Source organism: Diadema setosum, chromosome 16, assembly GCF_964275005.1.
Source record: "Diadema setosum chromosome 16, eeDiaSeto1, whole genome shotgun sequence".
NCBI lineage: Eukaryota > Metazoa > Echinodermata > Echinoidea > Diadematoida > Diadematidae > Diadema > Diadema setosum.
The window spans coordinates 1,399,272-1,424,869 of record NC_092700.1 but is presented as its reverse complement, the minus strand read 5'-3'; the positions used below and the strand labels follow the sequence as shown (position 1 = coordinate 1,424,869).

General features: G+C 37.1%; 1 protein-coding gene across 1 annotated transcript in view; it reads right to left on the bottom strand.

Moving 5' to 3' along the window:
• Positions 1 to 25,598, bottom strand: part of LOC140239403 (transmembrane and coiled-coil domains protein 2-like) — a 114,794-nt gene that overhangs the window by 16,284 nt on the left and 72,912 nt on the right. The window contains exons 3-5 of the mRNA XM_072319242.1: positions 16,435 to 16,642; positions 9,380 to 9,590; positions 2,352 to 2,517 (exon numbers count right to left, since the gene is read on the bottom strand). Of these exons, the coding sequence (XP_072175343.1) occupies positions 2,352 to 2,517; positions 9,380 to 9,590; positions 16,435 to 16,642 (585 nt within the window). The remainder of the gene's footprint in view (positions 1 to 2,351; positions 2,518 to 9,379; positions 9,591 to 16,434; positions 16,643 to 25,598) is intronic.

Here is a 25,598-nt window from a genome sequence, read left to right as displayed (position 1 = left end):
CACAAATATTGGGAAGATATTAGAATGTCCACAGAAATTATCTAATCTGAGAAACCGTAAATAAGTTCTCTAGAACTGACCAAATGTGAAAACATACACTTGCTAAAGTTTCCTATTTCAAGTACTTATTTCAGACATTTGCATTATTGTCCTTACATCAAAGCAAGGTATATGTTTTCTCATAAAATCACTTGCATCAAAGAGTAATATAAGGTCCTGTGTTGTTTAATGGATTATGACAAAAGATTGAATCAACATCACATGACAATTTTTTCTTCAAACCATCGTTCAACGGGGTGTCTTGGTAGGATATTTGCCTGGGTTATTGGCAGCCCTTAAAGGTCATTGACCTTGAGGGGACAATAGAAGTTAGCCACTGATATCAACTGGATGTATGGACAAGGCCAGCTACTGATGGCCCAAGACCTGGACCACAGCACAGATTTCTATGACCCAGGACAACAAAATATAAGTCATTTAATATCTTTGCTTTAGAGCATTTTGCCAGGTCATTTATTTTCTAACACTCACAATGCCCACTCTTCTGTGGATAGGCCCACTGCATTATTAGAAATCGATGACCGGAAACACGTGACTAATTCTCGACCAACATAAAGAGTCAGATGATAGATATGAAATCCTCGATGGGTGCCTGAGAGAAATATGATATCACTGACCTGTTTTCTGAGCTTAAAGTTTTACTGCCACAAGAGGAAATTCATGGTGCCTACATCCTATCTATCAAGATATGTGTCACAAGTTTTAAAGCCTTAAGTTTGTAAACAGGATTATCCTGTCTAGATGTGATTCCTGACAGAGACTATCAGCATCTCAAGAGGCAGAGGGCTTCGATCGTCAGGAGAATACAAACTGGAGGATAATACCGTCAGTTGGAGAAAAAGAAGAGACTGTGAGGATGACAGTCATGACATGTGATTAGTCATTGACATATTGTAATAGCTTGGAGTCCTGTATTACTCTTAGTGAAACCCATGAAATCTCATCGCGGAACCCCCGCAAAAAAAAAAAAAAAAAAAACAACAACAACAACAACAACAACAACAACAACCGAAAACAAACAGCTGAATAATCTATCAAAAATGTGATGGGGGATCCCCCCCCCAAAAAAAAAAAAAAAACCAAAAAAAAAAAAAAAAAAAAAAAAACATTTAGGGTCAACCCTATGCCTATGGGAGGCAGGTGGATCCTGTAAGAGGCCTTATTGCAGAATCTGAGAGGAGACAGATTTCACCCGGAGATTACTGTAATTCACTGAATTCTGCCTGATCCATGGACACGATGTCATACCAACAGTACAGTGCACTCCCGTTATAACGAACACGGTTACAACGAAATTCCGGTTACAATGAAATAAAAATCTAGGTCGCAAAATCATCGGGTCTATGTTTTTTTTCATTGTTTATTTGTTTGGTTATAACGAAATTTTGTTATAACCAAAAAACTGCTGGTCCGAGGACTTCGTTATATTGGGAGTCCACTGTATAATCTTTGACCTGTCAAGTAGAAAAGGATGCCTTGACATGGGTGGATGACTAGCAGGGAATAATTTTCTTGGTAGTGCATAGCAATTTATTACCGGGTATGCACTTTGGATAAGACTGATATACAATGTGTCATTTTACATAGCAATTTCATGACAAACATTTGTAGTATTGTATACCAGTCTGTTCAAAATACAATGTTGGTCGACTAAAATTGCTATCCAATTTCAAGAAGGGAGGTTATTCCCTGTATAGTGGCAGGGTCCTCTGGGATAGCAACACTAAACACTGAAGAGCTTACTCTTGGTATAAAAATGACATATCATTCTTCATATCATTATTCTAGTTACAATCTACCACTTACTTTTTACTTGATCATCATTATTATCATTATACTATGATGTCGATGATGGTGAATATCATTGTTATTATCATCATTCTTGTTACTATTTTCAGTAGTTTTTCCTATAATGATCATTATACTACTACTATTTTTTATTTTACTATTGCCAGCGTTGCCATATTCATTATGACCATCACAATTACTATTCATCACAACAACTATAAGTAACACTAGTACTGGTGATATCAGCAGTTGTAGTAATAGTTACTGTAATAGTAGTAGTAGTAGTAGTAGTAGTAGTAGTAGTAGTAGTAGTAGTAGTAGTAGTAGTAGTAATAATAATAATAATAATAATAATAATAATAATAATAATAATAATAATAATAATAATAATAATAATAGAAATAGTATGAACAGTGATAGTAGTAGTAATAGTAATGGAGATAACTATATATAAATAGTATTAGTAGGGGAAGTTGTTCTTATATCATTACTATGATAATTACCATCTTTAGCCTTCTGTTCCGCCTTAATGAGCTCCTTAGTTCTCTCAATCTTAGTCAGGTAGTGTTCAATCAAGGCCTTGGTGCGTTGGGGGTCAGGGGTTGAGGAGCTGTCCACTTCGTCCATGTCTGACCCATAGTTTGGTGTTGTGCTCACCTGGGTGTCCAGCTGCAGGAATGAAACATAGAGAACTGCAATCAGTAAAAGCTTTCTTTCTCGGTACTACACTGTATCACCTTGACTTAGTCAACGTTTAGCAGTTTGATACAAATTTTCACATACAATATATTTAATTGTTGAGCATCAGGGTGTTATGTTTACAATAACCAGTTGTTTTAGCACCCATTTTTAGATTGAGATATCTTGTGATATATCTCTAGAGTTTTTAACTCTTTTAAAAGAAAGTTAGGCATGCTGGGTTTCATAAGAAAACAATCAAACTATTTTTCTTTTCTACCATAGTCCATAAACCATCTCATTATTATCACAAAATGTCTTCTTTTTGTGTACAAGTTGCTTTCTAAAGCATTTTAGATTTCAGGATTTCAATCCATGTGTACACGCTCAGGAGAGATAAAGTACACATAAAGAGTTTTAATGGGTTGTTGTTGTTTTAAAGAAAGAAAGAATGGTTTTAATGGGTGTATTTATGTTGCAGCATCATTATCATTGATAGCCTGGAAATCTAGGGTGGTCACATGATATGCATGAAGGAAAAGTACAAGTACAGCAATAGACAATTTGCATAATTGCCTGTGAAAAAAAAAGAAAATTAATATTTTTTCTAAAGCATGAACCAACTCATAATCAACATCACCAACAAAGAAACATACCCTACATTTGTTTTATAGGTCACAGAGGGGAACATGTCACAAGTTGTCAATCTGTGAATTGCTAAAACTGCTTGGAATCTTCTGAGGCTCTTGAAATGTATGACCCACTTAACACACATTGTTATTTGGGTCACAACAGAAAGCTATCAGTTGTCAAGTCACATACACCATAGTACATCACAGAGAGTCATTCCTGTTCATCCATTAAACAAACATCTCGGAGTGATCTTCCTCTTCTGGTGAAATGTGACAAGATTCTTTCTGCTATCCGAGTCTCTCTTCCCCTTCTTAATGCCTCCAGTCTGTCAGCTACAAAGATTACTTTACAATGTTCCTACTAGCCTACCTTCAAGTCTGTCAGCTACAAAGATTACTTTGCAATACTCCAACTAGCCTAGCTTCAAGTCTGTCAGCTACAAAGATTACTTTACAATGCTCCTACTAGCCTAGCTTCAAGTTAGATACTATCACCTGCATCAAGAATGTTTCAAATAATGATGAATACATCTCCTAATGAGATGATCTCATTTGTCATTATCCAGTTGAAGAAAGACATTTGGTAGTAAGTAGAGGTCTGCAGTTCAATCTCTTTTTGAAACAGGAAATATTGTTAAATAGTGCTTTTAAGCAGCCTGGGAGTTAGACTATGTTCGTGCCTGCTATGTGCGGAATAAAGACCCTCTGGGAGTACACGTATTAGGTACAGATATGTACCTAATACTCCCAGAGGGTCTTTATTCCGCACATAACAGGCTGAACTGTATGTATGTTGTTAAAGAGTGCCTTTAAAGTAGCCTGTGAGCTAGACTACATGTACGTTCCTGCCTGGAGTGTGCGGACAGAAGAGGAAAGTAAAAGATGACAGCTGTAAACCTCTCGATCTTCTCAGAACATGCTGGCTATAATTACTCTTCCTCATGTTTAGGGGGTTCCCTTCACAACAAATGCTGATATCAATGCAGCGGTCCAGATTACTTTTTGTCTGGGAAAAATTTATCGAATTGATCTTGTTTGAGGTGTGAATTTTCTTCAATTTCTCTCCCTCTACAAGTGAAATTTGTTAATTTACAGATCAGCAGTTGTGATCTTACAAATTTCATTTGTTAGAGGGAGAAAACTTGAAGAAAATTCACACCTCAACCTTTACCCTTCTGATTAACATTCTCTTGCTGTCATGATCTTGCTTGTTATATTTGAAGGGTTTGTTTGCAAAAACCGATAAGTCCATTTTTGAAGATTTTTGAAGTAAGATCTCTGTCATAAAGTACAAAATAATACCTTTTAAATGATATATTGGGCACTACATATAACGGTATATTTTTGAAGTTATGGTCAAAAGAAGCAAAAATTGTCTTATTATTCTCTTTATTTTTCTTGACCTTTAATCGCAAATATCTCCATTTGGCAAATATGGACTTATCGGTTTTTGCAAACAAACTCTTCATTTAGACCAAAAAGCGATGTACACTGTACCATACAATGTACCTACATTGTAAGATTTAAACTAATTCCAATGATAAAGAATTGATACTTACAAGTTGTTTGTCTGTGACAAAGTTTTTAGTATCAATCATAAAAAAACACCAAAGATTTATTGGAATTGGAAAATTTTCTGCATTAATTAGAGATTACTACTGAAAGCTGGAAGATAAATGGTGGTATGTTATTGTAATCCTATACTTGATAATAATAACAAAAGAATTGTGTAATATTCTTAGATGTGCCTTGTGCCTAGCTAAGGGTGGGGGGGGGGATCAAGTAATAGTTCATTACAAAATGTATCCATCAGGAACAAATAATAAACCGAGCTGCAAAACATTGTCATTGTACTTCATCACATAGGAGTGCAGGTAGGAATAAAAAACAACAGACTTTCATTGTAAATATTACCTATGCTACAACACACTTAGGAGTATTGCTGGTATCAGTTACTATGTACACAAGTCTGGAGGAATTTATCTGATTCTTCATTTTTTTTTTTCTTTTTTGTAACAGTAATGGAACAGTAGCTGAGGAAAGAGAATATCCTGAAGGTCAAATGTCATCTTGAAATATATTTGATCCTAAAACAGAGAGATATACTACAGACAAGGCAGGGCAATGGATATCACTACCAAAGATCATGATCTTGCTTCAGTTCTAACTGAAATACAAAAGAGCCATGGATATACACTTCAGTCTTTCCTTTGCTATCATATTACACCTGGGTGTTCATTTCACTATCACACTAGTGGTTTACATGTAAACAAGAGGCTAAAAGGGGAATTGGTCTGTTTAAACTGTACAAACTACAGTGTTTTTGTATTATGGCAAGTCTGTTTGGCAATGACATCATCAACTCACTCATTTGCAGATTCATATTGACTGGAAGTGCTTTGTGAAAATAAGCGAAACTTCACAATTTCATAACTTACTTTAATCTCTATCTGATTTTGATCACTCCCTCCCCTCCCTCGAAAATATATGATAATAATAATAATGATAATAATAATAATAATAATAATAATAATAATAATAATAATAATAATAATAATAATAATAATAATAATAATAATAATAATAATAATAATAGAATAAAAAAGAAATAAATTATAAAATACTATTGCCTGACTTAGAAAGAAAATGACATTTACACCCTGACAATGAAAGGGAGAAGTTTGCAGAACACAAAATACACTTCCTTGATTTCCTCTGAGGACAGTATTTCTGTTTTGAGACACTAGAGTTTGGATAGATATCATTTCATTTACTTGGCAACTGGAAAGATTAGTATTTCATTGCAGTACTACATAATCACAATCATAACACAGAGCAATATATTCCTTTCAATTTTGGTACGTGCCCATCGGGTGGATAAACTGGACATCTGATCACAATGACTGTTATAAGCCAGCCTTGGAAGAGGCTGTCTTTGTATGTCTCGTAGACAATATCTCTAGCTGGCCACCATGCCAACGGCTCGGCTCGTTTGCTAGACGAGGAAATGAAGGAGATGACATAGAAACAGCTCACCATGCACAGCACCACCCCACAAAGGATGCCCAGGGCTTTGGCTAACAAAATAATAATATTCTTTAGCTCCTTGTATTCAGAATTATGCCATGTATTAAACCTTTATATGAAGCAATTCAATGACATTCGGTTGAGTCATATGAAGAAATCATTGAGATTCTTAAACAGACTTGCAATAACCATTTTGTTAGTTGGATATTACTGAGGTAATAATGCAGAAAAAAATATATAGGACATATATATACAAGCAGTATGTACTGTAAAAGTGGAAATGTTCAAGTTATAGAAATTTTCATGTATTCCACATGCCATAAACTACCGGCAAAATAAAAGCGTGTATTTTTTTTTTCTTACTTGTTACATGCAATACTACTTCATATTTTTATTACACAGGGAAAAATGCAGAAAAAAAAAATACTCTAAGAAAAATTTCTGCATTACAGTATCATCTTTAAATCTTTAATTATCATGTACTTTTTCTATACTATAACCTATAACACGTAAGAAACTAAATTGTAAAGTAAAAATGATGGTATCATACTTTTGCAGATCTAGTCGTCCATATTTCACTTAAGATGCTGTCTTAGATTACAATACAAGACCCCCCCCCCACCACTAATCTACAGCTGTCTCTATCAGATATTGATTGACTAATTAGAACAATCTATTTATGTTGCTAATACATCAATCAAAGTTAAGTTCACAAACACTAGACCTCACAAATTCCAATGCTGCAACTTTCATATAGAATATACTGCTCCAAATACCGGTATTAGCACCCTACTGAAGCAAACCATGCACAACACTACACCATGCTATGCTTAGAACTCGGCAAAGTTCCTTGACCCCCGCAACAAAGACAAGGGTACAACCTACGTCACTGACACCCCCAAATGGGCTGCCTCCATGTCGCTGATTCCTCACCTACAATCCTAACAAAATTTTTCCACCATCCCATGGCATGTTTAATTGGAATGAAATGACCGGTCCATCCCTGACTCCTGCTAGAGACATCTGTGGTTGCCTGCACCCCAGCAATCCCGTGACGGGAAGGAAGCTGTGCTTTTTAGTCCCTTTCCTGATGACGTCTACCGCCGTCATTACGCAAGCAATCTACAACCTACTCATCAGTCTCCTACAACCACTGTCTCAGCTATACTCCACCTGATCCAGCAATGAAAAATACTGTAGCCAGTTCTACTCTTTGATCATGTTTAAAGGGATGGTATCATTTTGGTTAAGACCTAATTTCACATTTCTAACATTTTTTTTTTGTGTGTGTGTGATAATAAGAAATGGTGAAATAAGAAAGAACATGTAATTCCCAGAAGAATTCATCATTTATTTTATGAAAACTGGTTTTGAAATGGCTGAGATACCCAAAACAGAGCTATCCTAATAAAAGGTGGGACCCACCTTTCATTATGATTGCTTTGTTTTACTTTGTTTTTTAGCGTCTCAGCCATTCAAACACCAATTTTCATCGAATACACTTTTAATTCCTCATAGAATGGTATGCTCTGTACAATTTCATATGTGGTTTCTTGGTATCTCACAAAAAGTTAAAAGCCCAATCCTCATCTCTACCAATACTATACTATCCCTTTAATTTAGGTAGGTAGCAGCCTCACGTTTTTGAAGACTCATTTCTCTACCTGTGACCAAGAATGTGACTGTTTTGTGAAGATGGTATGGGGGCTTCTCAAATCAGATGCTGGTTTTAAACAAAATGATAAGTCACCATCCTATATGGTTTCTATGGAAACAGAGATGCTTTTGTGTCCTTGAGTGTAATCCAAACAAAAATGTAAAATATGCTGAAATCTGTTCTCTCATGTGCTTTCGTGTGGAAAAGGTATCACACACAGGTTAAACATATTCTGCTTCATCAGTGATGCAATAGAGGTGCATTTTCCAACTCGTAAATAAACAAAGTTACAATCGATGCTTTGGTGAAAACTTAAAATGAAAGAAAAAAAAAATCAATTCCCTCCTAGTCACTCTAGAATCTGATTCCGACAACAACAAATTATCTGAACATCTGATTCTCTGCATTTGATATTTCAGAGACCATTTTAGCCAAAAAGCACCTTATTCATCCCCAAGGGATGATGGTGTACTAATCAAATATTTGCTTGAAATGATGCCAATAATTTTATCTCAATGTTTGTAAAAATTAATCTGAAATAATTTTCTGCCACACTCTAAGCCTCACTCTTATGCATACAAGTAATCCCTTCACATATTCAATGATCATTTGACAAATCTTTCCATGCATTTTTTATGGTTGCTTTCAGGACATGACATTTAGACATACAGTATGTCCCCAAAAAATTACAATCAGATTTTTGCATTGATAACTTCCAATACGATGAAACTGTCTGAATGCTATTTCAGGGTCTAAAAATATAACATCTTAGCTCTATTTTGCAGAAACCACATACAATTCGGTTAAAGGGATCGTATAGTTTTGGTTGAGACCTAATTTCAGGTTTCTAACATTTTTTTGTGAGATAATGAGAAATCTCTTATGAAATATGAAAGAGCATGTAATTCTATGAGGAATTCAATGTTTATTTGATGAAAATTGGTTTTGAAATGGCTGAGATATTAAAAAAAAAGCGATTCTAATAAAGTGTGGGACCCACACTTTATTACGATCGCTTTGTTTTACTTTGTTTTTGGATGTTTCAGTCATTCCAAACCCGATTTTCATCAAATAAACTTTGAATTCCTCTTAAAATGGTGTGCTCTGTACTATACCATAAGTGTTTTCTTGGTATCTCGCAAAAAGTTAAAAGCCCAATTCTCATCTCCACCAATACTGTACCATCCCTTTAAGTGCTCACACAGAAATGTTGATCATTGTAAATTATGTCACAGGTTTGATTCTTCCAAGTTTAGCACTTGGATGCTCTTGGAACTGCATATTAATGTGTGAACACAATGTACGGAACTTGGAGAGAAGGGATTCTTGACATACTCTACAAAAATCCTCATTTCTCTTTGACCACTGAAGCAAATCGAAAGGGGTTTTCTGCAAGATGTGGGTAATAAGTTATAGTTTCATACCCTGAAATTGTATTTGGATTGATTCACGATTCAATAATTTTAAAATTATCATTGCGGAGGGTCCCACTGTAATTTTTTTTTTGACATACGGTACAGACATAGACCACACTCACCTCTCGCCCAAGTCCCACAGACTCCGTGTCATCCATGACGGGCCGGCTGTCCTCTTCCTTTAGTTTCATCCCACCAGACAATCGTTTCGTTTTCTCCTCCTTCATACCGCCCAACGTGGCCAAAGAGGGCGCCCCTTCCGTGTCGCTGCCATCTGATTTGGTTCGTGCTGCCGTCCCTTTCTGACTCCCCTTCCCTTCTTGTGGTTTCTTCCTGTAGGAGAGGAGAGAGGAGACAAACGTCATGGGCAACGAGTTCTTCCGCTCCACCCTCTTCCCCTGCTGGCCACGCCTTGTCAGTGATGCGGGCAGGGAGGATGAAGCATCCAGCTTCTTGTCTGTTGTCATAGCAACAACATCCCTCTCCTCACTCGAGTCAGTGACTGCCATTGTTTGTGATCTGTTCCCCTGCTGGCCACGCCTTGTCAGTGATGCGGGCAGGGAGGATGAAGCATCCAGCTTCTTGTCTGTCGTCATAGCAACAACATCCCTCTCCTCACTCGAGTCAGTGACTGCCATTGTTTGTGATCTGTCCATGCAGTTTTTATTCATGGAGTGCGAATTAATGAGACTGGGGAATTGAGAATGCTGGAGCACCACTTCCAAGAGAGAGAAAAACCTTCCATGTTGTAACTCCGTTTCTCATTACTACATGCAAGAAGACATCTCTTGTAGGAACTATGAGACGGAGTTTAGAACAGACGATCACACATCACATGTATAAATTCCAATATGATAAAAAGTCCACCAAAAAGAGAAGAATCCTCACTGCAAACGATACAAAAACCATAAGCACAACTGCTTTGCAAGAATCTGTATCTCTCTAATATGGTTTCAAAAGTAATTGAAAGATTTCATTCAGACACCAGATACAGTGGTGTATCTGCCACATGGTGGGATGAGCAATTCTCGGCAAGATGCATTTCGAGTGATTCGGAAGAGAAAACAAATGTGGCGTAAGAATGCTGAGCTGAGACAGAAAAGATTGCTAATCGCCTATTACAGTTCCTGTCCACATTGCTGAAGTCTGCCGGAAATATCCAGCTAGGTACAGGGCAGGTAGAAGGATGGGATCTATCACACACAGGAAATTTGTGAAAACAATTCCGGCTTCACAGAGAAAAAAAGTTGGCCGACTCCAATATCTCTTTATCATTGACTGTATTCCTAATAATTAACTCGATGATGACTTTGGTAACTCCACTTGAACTCTACTCCCAGCATAGTCAACAGAGAATTGGATGAAGTGGCAAGTTTCCAAGCTCCAACAGGTATCACGCTAAGCCTCCATGAAAGGTGTGATAACAAACATGGTATCCATGTCATAGTTATACCTCACAGTTTAAGTTCCATCTCTCTTTATCACTCGCTCTACCTCCCAAATATATATGGAAGGTCATCAGAGTGTATCTTCACCATGTCATTTCACCAGACATGTTCCCCTTCTGGTCAAAGCACAATTCATATTGACTCAGGTATGAGTAGCTCCTTCACTTTTCTCTACTTCCCTTTAAGGCTCTAAAGTTTATTGATAAACTTTTACAGGTTAAACTCAACAGCCTTGGGACGCTAAGACAATGGAGATTGATTGTGAATTAAATCAAGCAGGTCTGGAGTTCTGAAGTGACTTCAGCACAGCCACTAATATTAGCACGGTGTTAACAGCTGGCTTTCATACAATCCTCCAACACTAAAGATTTGGGCCATATGAAATATGCTTCCCACAAACAGCTTGAGCAACAGTATGAAATGTCTCATACACAGTTATGAAGCAGTGGGACTATGGTGAGAGTCTATGGGTTCCATGTCTCATATGATCCATCACGAGGAACAGAAGTATTGGTTTTCTACCTGCATAAAACCACATAACCCTCCATACTTGGTAATGAGCTAATGTATGTCACACAGAACACAAATCCACTGTATATCACCAAAGATTTCCTGGTTGTGACCATGTGCGAGAAAAATGTGTGTTTTGAGAATTAGAAATCCACTCCTCCAAGTTTGTCCAGTCGCAATGTCTCTATGACGACTTGTCAATTCACCCTATCAATCCAACAATCTCATTGGCATTTAAAGATGAAACATACCAGGATTCATCAAAATTGCACATTTCACCATTACGGGAGAGAGAGAATGAATAAAAATAAAGGATCCAATCTTCTGAACAGTCCGTTTCACACGACTTCAAAATGCAACTGGTAACATTCTCTACGACACAGAACAACGACTAGTTTCCTTGCTATCACACTGCGAGTAACCTGACACCAAGAAGTGTGCACTTCATATCTACTACTTATCATTGATCGTATTCACCACATACATCACACGGCTTGTTTACAAAGTCGTTGAATTGACACTGCCATTTTGCTTTGGTTTTGCTAGGCTAAGTTTGTGATTCCAAACTCTTGTGTTGTGGTGAAGTGATGCATAGACTCTGACTGTAAGCACACGAACACACCACGCGTGGGTCTCTTCACACAACGGCCAGGCCTGAATGCGGTCTGATCTTTCAATTAGTCAAGGACAGTGTGCAGGAGGAAATGTTTCTGTCCTACTCACAAGTATTCATTACCTTTTTTTTTTTCCTCCTCCTTTTTTTTTTTTTTTTAAAAACGAGGCTTCAATGCGTTCAGCTCGGAGGTAAACAAATGCAGATCGCAGAGAACGATCTCAACAAATGTTTTGTGGGATGTTCCCGGCGTGATATTTCCATCACGGCTGACAAAACCTCTGGGTTCTCTAGTCTACACTCACAGACTCTATCCAAGACACACTCGGGTCTTATCGTATGTTTTCTCCTGCAAGATAGACTAAGGCACTCCAGCACACTGTTTTAAATTTCTCCTCACTTCCTTCCTCAGAGTCCACTTGTTAAGTTTTCCTCTTACAATTTTCTTCAGTTTGTTTCCGACCAGGTTCACTCACTGTCGGCTTACAAACTAGACACAATAGTCAACAGTGGTAGAGCCTATCTGTTTGCTTGCTTAGTGAGTCATTCTTCAAAGAATTTCAAACACTGTTGAACAGCAGCTATTCGATGCAGGTGAGACAAATAACACAGTTGAAAGGTAAACACCAGAAATCAAGGTCGGACAGAAGGATTGTCCATGACAAATTAGCTAAAAAATAAAATTAAAACGAGACATGAAAACTCGTCACATTGAGGACGAGTTAGGTGATACGCTTGTGGTCATCAGATGGCGGTCATCTGTGATCGACAAGAAACGAATGTGATATAGGCACCTTGAAGTTATATTGAGCGTGCATGCGAAACTGTTTCTGTAACCACTCGGCCACGGGTCATCCACGGAAATGGTAAGACAAAAAACAACAACAATGTATAGATATAACAGGGGGAAAGTCAATGCCCACTCAACACAAAAAAGAGGGATATGGCGTGTGTGTGTGTGTCTGTGTGTGTGTATAGGTGCGTTTATATACGAACGTGATTTTTACATAGACGAATATGTAATACAAAATTGAAGAAAAAAAAACAGTAAAATAGCTAAGTATATTGTTTCGTGATCTTGTGAGGTTCGAACTCGCAACCTCACGTCTCTGAGACGTCGCCTTTAACCACTCGGCCATACGTCTCGACGAGAAAATATGGGGAACGTTATGGACTTGAAAGACAGTTGTTCAATATATAACACATTCATCGTACGTTGTCAGTTTGCTATTGACATGACAATCTATCGCACGAATATGAGGCAGATATTAGTACCTGTATGAAATTATTATAGGCATGGTTATCAAATTCCCCTAAAATTTCCTTATAATTGCCTTATTTTTACACACAGTTATGCTATCCCTTTAAACTCGTCACAGTTTAATTAGAATAATTAACATCATACATCAGTACCATATTCAGTTCCATAGCTGATCACGTTTGCTAATTAATTAAGATTATTTGTCTAGAATGTGTCATATGGCCAACCTGTATACACACGTATATACACACACAATGCTAAATGCATGTATCAAACATCTGTAACACAACTTTGAACTAACTGTAGGAATTATCGCTGCACTTATCATCCATACTTTTTATCACTATCTGAAACTCCACAAAAACCACTAATTGACAAATAATCATCAATACAGAAGACTGACTTAAAGGAACAATGCAAATACCTTTTTTACAATGTATAGCTTGTTACATGTATAAATCAGCACAAAGTAACCACGACTACATTGTGTTACTGAATTGGTATGAACAAATTTCATTTTGTTACAATATACTATATCAGTTTGAAAAGCCCACCCTCCAAAATTTTGCAGCAGTCGAAGTAATGCAGTCTCCAACGCAAAACAAAGGTATACTGTGTGAGTGTGTGCGTATAGGTGTGTTTACATGCAAATGTGATTTCTACATGGACGAAAAGCCCAGCCTGCAAAATTTTGCAGCAGTCGAAGTAATGCAGTCTCCAACGCAAAACAAAGGTATACTGTGTGAGTGTGTGCGTATAGGTGTGTTTACATGCAAATGTGATTTCTACATGGACGAAGGTGTAGTACTCCATTGAAGAAAAAAAAGTAAAAAAAAAATAATTATTTTCTTTCGTGCTCTTGTGAGGATCGAACCCGTACGTGTGCAACCTCACGTTTCTGAGACGACGCCTCTAACCACTCGGCCATATGTCTCGACGAGAAAATTAGAGGAACGTAAACTTATGTACGTGAAAGACGAATCAGGAATCATTTCGTCCGCATTCCATTCTCATTTTCAGTTTTAAATTGCAAAATTGTCAACCTCATGAGGAGATTTCAAAGAATAAAATGCATGATTACTGCAGCTTATTGTCACAGCTACAACATACTTAAGTTTCAGAGGAAATGAAGCAAAATCAGCTGAGATAAAGGTGCTTAAACGTTGTCAAGTCAATGCATGGTTTCTAAAAAAATCACCTCCCATAGACATAACACGTAAACTTGTCCGATTTTGCGTCTTTACATTTAAACACAATTTAAAGCATGATGACGTCATCAAGTTTCAAATCTATGACATGGACTTGAAAGGTAAATGTTCAAAGTACAACATATCTGAATTTGGGATAATATTGAGCTTAAACAACAGAGATACGAGCAAATGAATGTCAGAAACAGTACCTTAAAAAAATCAATTCCACTTTTTTGATTTCAGATGATGATATGATGACGTCATAATGTATTCATGGAGATATTGATACTTGAAACGTTATTTCCAATTCATATGTTTTTGTAATATGCAATAAAAACATAGGGTAACCAGACGTTTTAAAGAGCTATGGCGAAATAAACAAAGACATGTTTTTCGCTATATTTGCACATAGACGCGCACACGAAATTTCAACTTTGACGCCAACGCATTCCTTTGTTATAGGTCAAAATTGATCGGAAATCAAAGGATATTATTGCTTAATGTATCAGGAATCCAAATCTGTCAAAAAATGTGCATTTTCATTTTGTCTACGCGCACTACGCGCGAAAATGTGCGGACGGACGCGAACGCGCGAAACGCTTAAAATTGTCTGAAACTTCGAGATTTCCCATTGGTAAGTTGTTTTGAGCCTTTTAAAAGTTTGACGCGCGCGTACGCGCCCGTAATAATGTCCTAGGTAATTAGCATTAAAATGTAAGATAGAGCGTGACCTGAACTTAATGTCCACCGAAAATGATACAGAAATGACCTTTAGTTATGAAGTTATGATCGATCATGTAACATGGTCCGAAAATCACAAAATGGCGCCTAGATGACGTCATAGATATGTTACTGTCATGAAAACCTTATTGTGGCTAGATTTTGTCATGAGACATGTTCCCTGAAAATGTCATGTTATTCCGTAATGTCATTCTTGAGATATTGATGACACAAAATTGTCCAGAAAGAAAGAAGAATAAAAAGAAATAAAGAGAGATTTTGACAATCACAATAGGTGATACGCTGATAGCGTATCACCTAAAAAAATCCTTAATGTTTAAAGACATCACTCACTTTAATCACCTCCCTGCTTTGATTCTCCAGCAGGTGAAAATGTTACAGCATGGTAAAGCTTTTGACTTGTGTGTACCAGACAGGTGAATCACACCACCATCAGAAGACTCTATTCACCCTCCTTCATAACACCCAGCCTGGATGGACTGTGCACTCTTCCTAGAAAAAAGGCTCTCAGGTGGACACAACTAGTCTTCATTCAAGGACATAAACATATAAAACTATGTTCAGAAAACAGTGTGCTTCTTGCTCACCAGCTATAAAGTGTGCTATAAATACAGCACATCACTCTTGGCAGTCATTGATCCTCCTTGAATACGAATTATATTGAACGTAAAAGTGCATACATACAGGTACATGCACATACCTTGGAAGCATGAGGCATGCTACTGTGACAATACAGGGTGTACAATTGATCTTCTAACAAGATAAGGCATGATTTAACATTCAAGTGTCTAATACTTTTTGCATTTACATTGGTCATCTTGGATACATTGGTTGTCATGGATACATTGGTTGCCATGGATACCAGGGACATGCTGTCTCAGACTTGAGATACATTAATGCACATTGCCCTGGGTACAGGCAGACATCAAGTATATGATTAGCGATGAATGTCATATAATCCCTAATGGATGATAACCAATTTAGTCTCCTAAACAACTTTGTTGTTGCACAAGACAGCACACTATGCTGTGCCCAGTATCTATGAAGGTGGTTTAAATTTAGTCTATAGATGGTTTATGCAATTTTTTCTGCGAAAAAGTGCGTGACAGATTGCGTACACAAGAGACATCCAATAACAGTGTGTTGCTACTCAAGTGTGAAAATGCATATTTCATGCTTTTTTTTAGTCCATAAGTTTAATTGATGTCAAAGTTTGCTTAAATTTTCCCTAAACTGTGGCTTTCTTTTGCAACTTGTTTCTTGCTTACGATCATTAATCCGTTGAAGACTAGTCCCGAGTATACTCAGGCAGGTGTTTGTGGAAAACGCATAGATATCAAGATTAGCTTGTCTTCAACGGGTTAAAGAACAGGAGCCTGAACTCCCTGAGCATGAACTCGTTTGATAAACTCACATGACTGGCCTGGTCCTAATCTGCTGCAGAACTCGGTTGAATGCACTCGGTCTCTCAGGGAGGTCTTGCAAGCTACCAGCGTACGATACGGGGTGCAGGTCACTGGCGGAGGATGAAAGCTGTGACCCTTGACCCTCGCCCCCAGTGGAGGGCACATCGGCATGACCAGAATCACTTTCTCGTTTGCGATGAAACAGTCCCTTGAAACCTGCCAAAGAACAACAACACCAACAATAAATATCGATGAACATTTTCTAAACACTCTCATTTTATGAATAATTTCGTCACTAGATATGCATCTTGGAACATTGGTCACGAATAGGAATAGCATACTGTAAAACCAGAATTTTGTGTGTGCGTGAAACGCTCATGAATTTTGCGAGGAGCAAAGGTCTTCAAAAGTTTCATGCCACAACAAAAGGTTGTCAGCTCCAATGCAAAAAAAAAAAAGTTCAATGACACAATTATTTGTGGTTTTACAGTTATTCTTGCCAGTTTGTATGTTACATGTATTTATTTTTACTCACATACCCCAGGAGGGTGATTGAGTTAATAAACTAAACTAAACTAAGTAAATAGCTTCTGCATTTTATGTTTGGGTTGAGAAATGGAAAGAGATTAACAAGCTCATCCTGGATGCAGACTTCCAAGGGACATCACCCATGGAGTACAAATGAAGAAAATCCTACATGGGCCTAGTAGGATCACAATATCAGTAATGATAATGATGATGATGATGATGATGATGATGATGATGATGATGATGATGATGATGATGATGATGATGACAAAATAATAATGAATATAATTCAAGAAAAAAAATCAATACTACTATCAGCATTATCAATTATTCTTGTGATATATCATTTTAATAAAAACACAGCATGTGTTCAACACACCATTATCTATAAATTATATAAAAAGAACGAATAAACACTGGTGGACATAACATCATTAAAGTGATCATACATTGCAGATCTATCTACCAGTATTCTGATAGTCTTTATATAATGATAGAACAAGGAGGACAAAGGAGACCTCCTTTAATTCTGATTTAAAGGAAATGTGAACACTAGGTTTATAATATAAAACTAGTGTTCACATTCCCTTTAAATACCTCATCAATTACACAGCTGCTCGCTGAAAGACAGTTATGTAAACATGTTTAGTCCCAAATATAAACAATAGTGTCTGGGCTCAGTGACTTGGTCCAGAGAGGCATGGGGCTGATTGGACCAGGGACCATTCATCAGCTCTGTCCATGGTGACCTCACTATGGGGTCAAGTTATGACTTCCTTAGTCTGCAATCCAGACTCTTATGATTACTTGACACTATAGGCTGTAGAGATACTAACATACCTCCTTGGAGACAGATTATTTAGGAGGGGGAAACAAGCAAGAAACTTATGATTCAGAGGACTGAAACGATACCCAAAAGAAAATACTGTTACGCTGAATTCTAACAAGAGTTGACATCATGCCAGAAGCAATGTAGGCCTAAATGTGATCATATTTCCTCTTGAATGTCTGAGAATCAACTACGCCACAAAATGGGCATCCATGATAGTAACAACTTGGCAAGCTGGCTGACAATTATCCCACTGCAATTTAATAAATCTATTAACAGAATAACTTTGTAATGCCCAAATCTTTTATGTATCTCTGAGTGAGGATAGCACAGTACATTCTTACTGAGCAAAACTCATAGACAACAGGACCAATCCAATACTATAAACTGTACATGAAAGTATACCATATCTACAGTCCAGTGCATGAAAACAACTTTTTTTTCCCCCACTAGAGAAGAACAATACACCTTATGTCAACAAAACAGTTTCCACCTTCGGATCATCCTTATTTCATATTTGGTGGCTGCAGTACAAATGTGATGTTCTGAGCATGTTTGGTGGTAGGCCTACATGATGTATACCAATTAATACTTTTGTTTTTGTTTTTGTTTTCATTTCAGAGACATGGGGGCAAGTTACTTTCAAATTCCAAACAAGTTCCCAAGCGTTGTACTGCATCCTCACTCGCTACTTGACACTCACATGGCAAATAATTAACTAACCCTGAATATAATGAAAACAAGACCTTCAGATGGAATTGAAAGTGTGAAGAGTCCCAACTCTCTGTTTTTGTTATCAAAATAATAAAGCAAAATAGCACAAATCACAAGGTTGCAGTCAATAATGGGATGAGTGTGATACACCAGAAAATACATGTTGTATGCCATGTTTTATCAAAATTTCTATTCAAACATTCCTGTCATTTGCCTGATGGATTGCTAATCACATGACATTAACTAAAAATACCCATGGACACTCGATATCAAGCATGTAATGGCTATCAAGGAGCTTTGGATAGTACACAGAAGCATCACCATCCACACACAGAACATCACTCTCTCTGATTGGACTACACCCATTAGCACTGGGGGTTATATAAAACAAATAGTGAATTGTTTTAGATTGAGTAGAGGCCGGGGAGGCTCTCTTCACCATCATCTCATCTTTCACCTCCTGTGAAATCCTACACCATCACACTTGTGACCTTTCACTATATAGGCGTGTCTTCATCAGCCCGAAGTTTCAAAATAGCGCACTATCTTGCGGTAACCAAACTAGTCCGATGTCAAGATAGCGCGCTATCTGTGTAGTGAAGACGCAAATAGCGCGCTATTTGATCGGGAAAATTTCCCCCAAAATCTTGGTCTAGTTTGTGAACTAGAGCGCTAATTCGTGAAATAGCGCGCTATTTCGGGTGCGTCTCCATCAGCCCGAAATTTTCTCGATCCCTCCACGCTTCTGGTTAGCCAGCTGGCTATTGAAAGCGCATGTACAAGCTGGTGATTGTGTATAGTGCATACACTCACGGCGTATTCAAGGATCACATGTGTGTACTATAGGCCTACTGTTGCACGTTGACATCTTTAAAACCAAGGAGGTGATTCCGAGTATGCTAGCTGTTTTTTGTAAACTTCTTCTTCTGGTCCACTCTACCTTAGCTAAAGATTCTTGCAGATTGTGTGTATTTTGGACTTGTTTAAGCATTGCAATTCGTTCATTTCATATAAGATGTGTCAATGGACAGAAGAGTAGCGTTATTAATATCCCTTTGGAGAGAATTAATTTGCTGTACTGCTCACCTCCCTGGTTGTAGTATCGTACATATGGTGTTGTAGGAGATTTTGAGCGGGGAAATCCACTTTCGAACAGCGAGCTGAAGATAGGCAGAGTAATGATGCAAAGTGCGCATGCATCAATTTTCGGACTAATTTCCCGAAGTAGGCTGTTCGAGCTGATGAAGACGCACATTCGCTCTATCGGGCTATTTTCTAAGACCGCAAAATGTCCTGCTAGTTTGAACTTCGGGCTGATGAAGACACGCCTATTGAGCATCATATTTTTACTTGGACCCAACTACAGCAACTGATTACAGATACGTTTGACACATGAGAAGACTTTGGGTTATGCTTCATACAAATCTATCGCTGGATTGAAACTATTTATAACTCGGAGCAATCATCAAACTGCTGTCAAGTATATTGACTGCAAGACAAACAAATCAGAGTGTAAGACAGAATCATTAGACCTTGATTGTTGTAATATGTCAAATAAATGACATGTTTGAAATATATGATACCTGACTTGTTGGGATAACGGTTGTAAGCTGCTTCTTTTAAAAACATTGGCAAGCTTAAAGGGATGGTGCAGTATTGATGGAGATGAGAATAGGGCTTTTAACTTTTTGTGAGATACCAAGAAAACACTCATGAAATAGTACAAAGCATACCATTTTAAGAGGAATTCAAAGTTTATCGGGTTTGGAATGACTGAAACATCCAAAAACAAAGTAAAACAAGGCGATCATAATAAAGGTGTGGGTCCCACACTCTATTAGAATCGCTCTGTTTTCGATATCTTAGCCATTTCAAAACCAATTTTCATCAATTAAATGTTGAATTCCTCATGGTTTTACATGCTCTTTCATATTTCATAAGAGGTTTCTTATTATCTCATCAAAAGATGTAAGAAACCTGAGATTAGGTCTCAACCAAAACTATACGATCCCTTTAAGGAACATCACACTGAGATATCTTTATTTTTGCCTAGACCACTGTTTTCCTTCTTTCTCCTTACTTCATGAAAATGTTTCATTTTGATGCATGATTCTAATCTTATTCATGAGGGATTCTCCAGATCCAATTCCTTACAACAGATATCACTTTTAGTTTATTTCTTGGACCATGATGGATGTTCAATTTACGCCTGAAATGCTGGCAGCTTATTCAGTTTTACATACAATCCTTCAGAAACACTTTGACGCATGGTTCTAATCATATTCATGAGGGATTTTCCGTTTTCAAATTTTACAACAGATTTTTTTTTTCTTCCACCCACATGGCATTTAATTTTCTTGCACCTTGAAATGCTGGCAGTTCATTCAAATTTACTTATGATCATTCAAAACAGACAATTTACATGGTTTTAACAAAATATCGGCTCTGATATTTTGGAGGATTGGGCATAATATTATATATATATATATATATATATATATATATATATATACTTTTTTGGGGGGCATATATTTATTTTCATGCTGAAATCAAATGAATCTCACAATTCATTTGGAGTGATGAGAAATGATGCTTGCTTGCCTTGGACTAAGACTAGTCCACAACTGACGTTTGACATCACACTGAGAGAAGTAGAAAACAGTAAGATGCAGAGGCAAGGGGCTTAACTCAGTGATGTGGATGAAAGAGTCAGTTGTCAAATCTTTCAATTAGGGTCATGACGTATGCAGTTATGATTAAACAAGTTAGGTATACAGTGAGATATTAAAAACAATATCTTAAAGGCTGACTCCATTCTAGCTAAAGTTGATTTATCTTGGAGATTTAACAGTCTGCATGCACGCATTCCTTGCTACTTACTGGTATGTGTCTTCTTCTGTTTTCCTTTTCTCCAAGTTCCTAGAGAACACACAGATACAGTATCCCCACCCCTCTCATTTATTCTTACATCAGTAGGTTTATAGCCCAACTCATTAGTGTCAATCATCTGGACATCACCCTCACCACTAACACACTTCCTTCCTAGGACATCACCCTCACCACTAACACACTTCCTTCCTAATGAAATCACACATTGATTTCTTGGCCACAAGCCTCTGCCTCACTATCGCCATAGCAACCATGACACAATGCCCGGAAGCTGGCCTCCTTATCCCATGAACTTCAAATCTTGGTGACAAATTGCCAAAGATACTGCAGAGCCTGACAAGTGATATGTGTTGGTTTGGGGGCAAGTGTGTCTATTATGTGTGATATTTCTTTTGTATAAACAGAAATTGTGTAATACAAAGGGTTTCACCTGTTTTTCTTTTTCACCAATATGAATCTTAACTCGCTGGCTAACAGTAATCAAAGCAAACTTGCAAGTAACTGTTACTCCTGTTCCATGTATGGATAGATAGGGGGGGGGGGGGAGGTTGATAATGTGAGGCCCCAAGAACCGGTGCATCCCAGCAGGAAAACCTAGTCCAATCCTATGACTGAAATCTTCCTGTACTACAGGCACAGGAAATTTTACAAATAACATGCACAAGATTTGACCCATTAACTATGACTCATCCGTTCACATGGCAATCACTTCCCCTGCTTGGTTGCAGGTTGTAAATATTTCACACGCACTATTCCAAACTTTGTACCAAAGTGGCTACTCATAAAAGAGAATGACAAGTGAGAAATGTGCTTACAGTCTGCAATAGAGTAATGTATCCATCCCCTTGAAAATGGAACAAACAAACTTGCCAAGTCTTAAAGGACAAGTTCACCTTCATAAACATAAGGATTGAGAGAATGCAGCAATATAAGTAGAACACATCAGTGAAAGTTTGAGGAAAATTGGACAATCGAGGGAAAAGTTATGAATTTTTAAAATTTTTGTGTTGGAACCGCTGGATGAGGAGACTACTAAGGCTCGTGATGTCATATGAGTACAACAGTATAAAGAAAATGTAAAGAAAATTCAACATATTTTCACTTTTTTCGCATAATAAAAGAGCACTTGACTTGCCTCTTTCTAAAGGCAATGGGAATAATATTACCCATAACATATGTCAGTAACGAGTCAAGGGAATGTGTATTTTTTTCAAAAGATGAAATTTTGTGAAATTCTCTTTATATTTTCCTATATTGTTGTACGCATATGACATCATACACTGCAGTAGTCTTCTTATCCAGCGGTGACTGCACAAAAACTTCAAAAATTCATAACTTTTGAATGGATTGTCCGATTTTCCTCAAACTTTCAATGATGTGTTCTACTAATATTGCTACATTCTCTCAATTCTTATGTTAATGAAGGTGAACTTGTCCTTTAACTGTAGAGTAGGTGTAGTAACAGCCATTTTGTACTCTATCCTACACACTGAGCTCTGTGTGTCTATCCATCTATCACTCCCCCTTTCTACTTGTTCATCAATTCACTATTTCATTCTTCAGTCCATCCATACATCATACCAACTATCTATTTCTACATCTATCCATCTGATCTTATCTAGTTGCCTTTCTTCATGATAAGTCAATCATTCTGTCTACATGTATTGATTTATCTACTGTATGAGTTATATATTTAGCGAGTTAAATTTCTAGCAAATCAATACTTCCCAACAATTACCCGAGTAGTTAAATTTGCAAATTTGGAGTACAGTATATGAATGAAGAAATGCATGATACTTGAAAGTGCATGTCACATTAATGATGTCAGGATCAGAGTTAATACTTGTGTGTTTTGAAATTCTGAAATAGCGACAGACTTGCAAAATTTGCAAAAATAAAAACCTTGTGAAATTAACAGCATAGACAGTATTTATCAGTCCATCCATCTATCTTTTTTCCTATCAATCTATCTACCTATCTATCTATCTATCTATCTACCAACTATCCATGAACTTTGCACCAAAATGGTGGGACTATTTCTGATAGCACACAGAGGCAGTCTGTCTTGTTTGCTTCATTCACAAAGAATCAGGATTCTGCTGTGCATGTAATCCAGGAGAGCTGACTGATTCTGTGGTCGATGACTATACAACTTGACTTCATGAATCCTCTTTTACCCTGTGTCTCAAATGCTACTTCTTTTGTGTTTCAACAGGTGGCTAATAGTATCTCAACATGTCACAGCGTCTAATCAATTATTTCAGCAATACAGAAAGATATTTCCTTATTATTATGAACAAAAAGAAAAGACTGAAGTTATTTATTATGTTAATCAATTCAAAAGCCTCTCGTGCCATCATGTCAATGGCCTAATTCCGGCATGAGGCCTTTAACATGGAAAGTTGTCAAGGTGACCTTGTGATGACCCTTTTTTTTTTTTTCTTTTTGGCTCTTACCCACATGATGTCATGAGTAGCATAGAGTCACAATTCAGATAGTCTACATTTCAAGCACACTGACTATTTTTATTTCAAAGTACTAACAATCACCCCAGATAATAACAGTGGCTGTCATGGCAACAAGTTGGCAGCAGGCAATCAGCTTCAGTAACCTTTTTGTAGAACTTTATTATCAAAACTTCCAATGATAAAGCTCTTCTTCAAAGAATGGGACCTTGAAATTGATGTCTACATTTCATGACAGTATTCCAACATGATAACAGGTATGGAGGCATAAACATCTACAACATTAATAAATCAATTCATCACGCTGGTTGGAAAGTGGGAAAAAATACACATGTTATATTGACTATAAGACATACAGGTTGAATGATACTTCCACTGCTGAAATACATACTTATATCATTGTAATTTACTTGATTGTGAAAAAGGATAAACAAAAAACAGAATTACAGTAAGAGTATTGAACCTAGGATATAGTAGAACAAAGATTCCAATGAGGGTTTACTGAAGGAAGATAATACAGTATACTTCTATCCACTTGGAAGCTCATGCCTATGGTATCTTGGCTTGCTTTTTATATGAAATTCTACAAGGGGTTCTAAAATTTAAACTTTGGTTCATTGTTTCACTTGACACTTTGTTGGTCAGGTGATCTGAAAGAAAACACACAGTAGGACATACACATAGAGTTTTCCTATCATGTCTGAAAAAAAAAAAAAAAATGTTCCAAGTTTGAAACAAAAAAAATATATGTTCCAAGTTTGAAATAAAAAGGTTTGTCTTTAATATGAAAAACTACAACTGTACCATTACTTTATCATCATACAATGGCAATTCTATTTTGAGTCCTTTCTTGTTCAATTTCTCTTGATAGATACCTCCTCCTACTATCAGAAAGGGAAAGAAAGGAAGAGATAGGAACAGATACAAGACATAAGAAAGAAAAAGAAAAAGAGATAACATAAGGAAGTAATAGAGAGAGAAAAATAAAAGAAATAGAAAGAAACATATAAAAAGAAACATAGAAAGACAGAAAGAGGAAGCAGACAGAGTGAGAGAGAAAGAGAAAGAGACAAGGAGAGAAAAACAGACAAAGAGCAAACAAGAGAAAGAGAGAGAGAGGGAAAGGAGAAGAGTAAAGGGAAGAGATGTATCACATCAATGTGGGTCTATCAAATTTACTTTCATAAATTCCCATTTCCCATAATGGACAGGCAATGGCTAGACTAATGGTATTTCTTCATTCACAGAGGGTATGGCATTATCCTCTGTAGAGTTCAACAAACTTTTCTTCCCAGATCAGCTGAGGACAGCTGAAGCTGTTTGTGAAGTGTGTTTCTACACAGGTACACGCACATGTATGGAAAATCTGGAATTGACATAAAATGGGTAAACATGTCTCTCTGTGCATCGTGACTTTCACATGACTTCCTGGTATTAAAGGAGGTGTAGACATTCTGTAGAGCTTTTAGAAACATTCACTGTCAGTACTTTGTAAAGCAGCATTGACTATGAAAACAAACAGCCATTACCTGTAGACTCTTGGAGTGGTTGGCTCAAGTTCATCAAAGTATTAGAGATAAAGTCCATCTCTACTTTATCAATACTATCACAACTTTCACTTTTAAAAGGTGAGGTACACTTTATATCAACCAAAGTTTTGATACCCCCCCCCCCTTCAAGAGCAAACCTGTAATTATTTTTTAAATATTAGGTTTCGCCAACACACACACACACACACACACACACA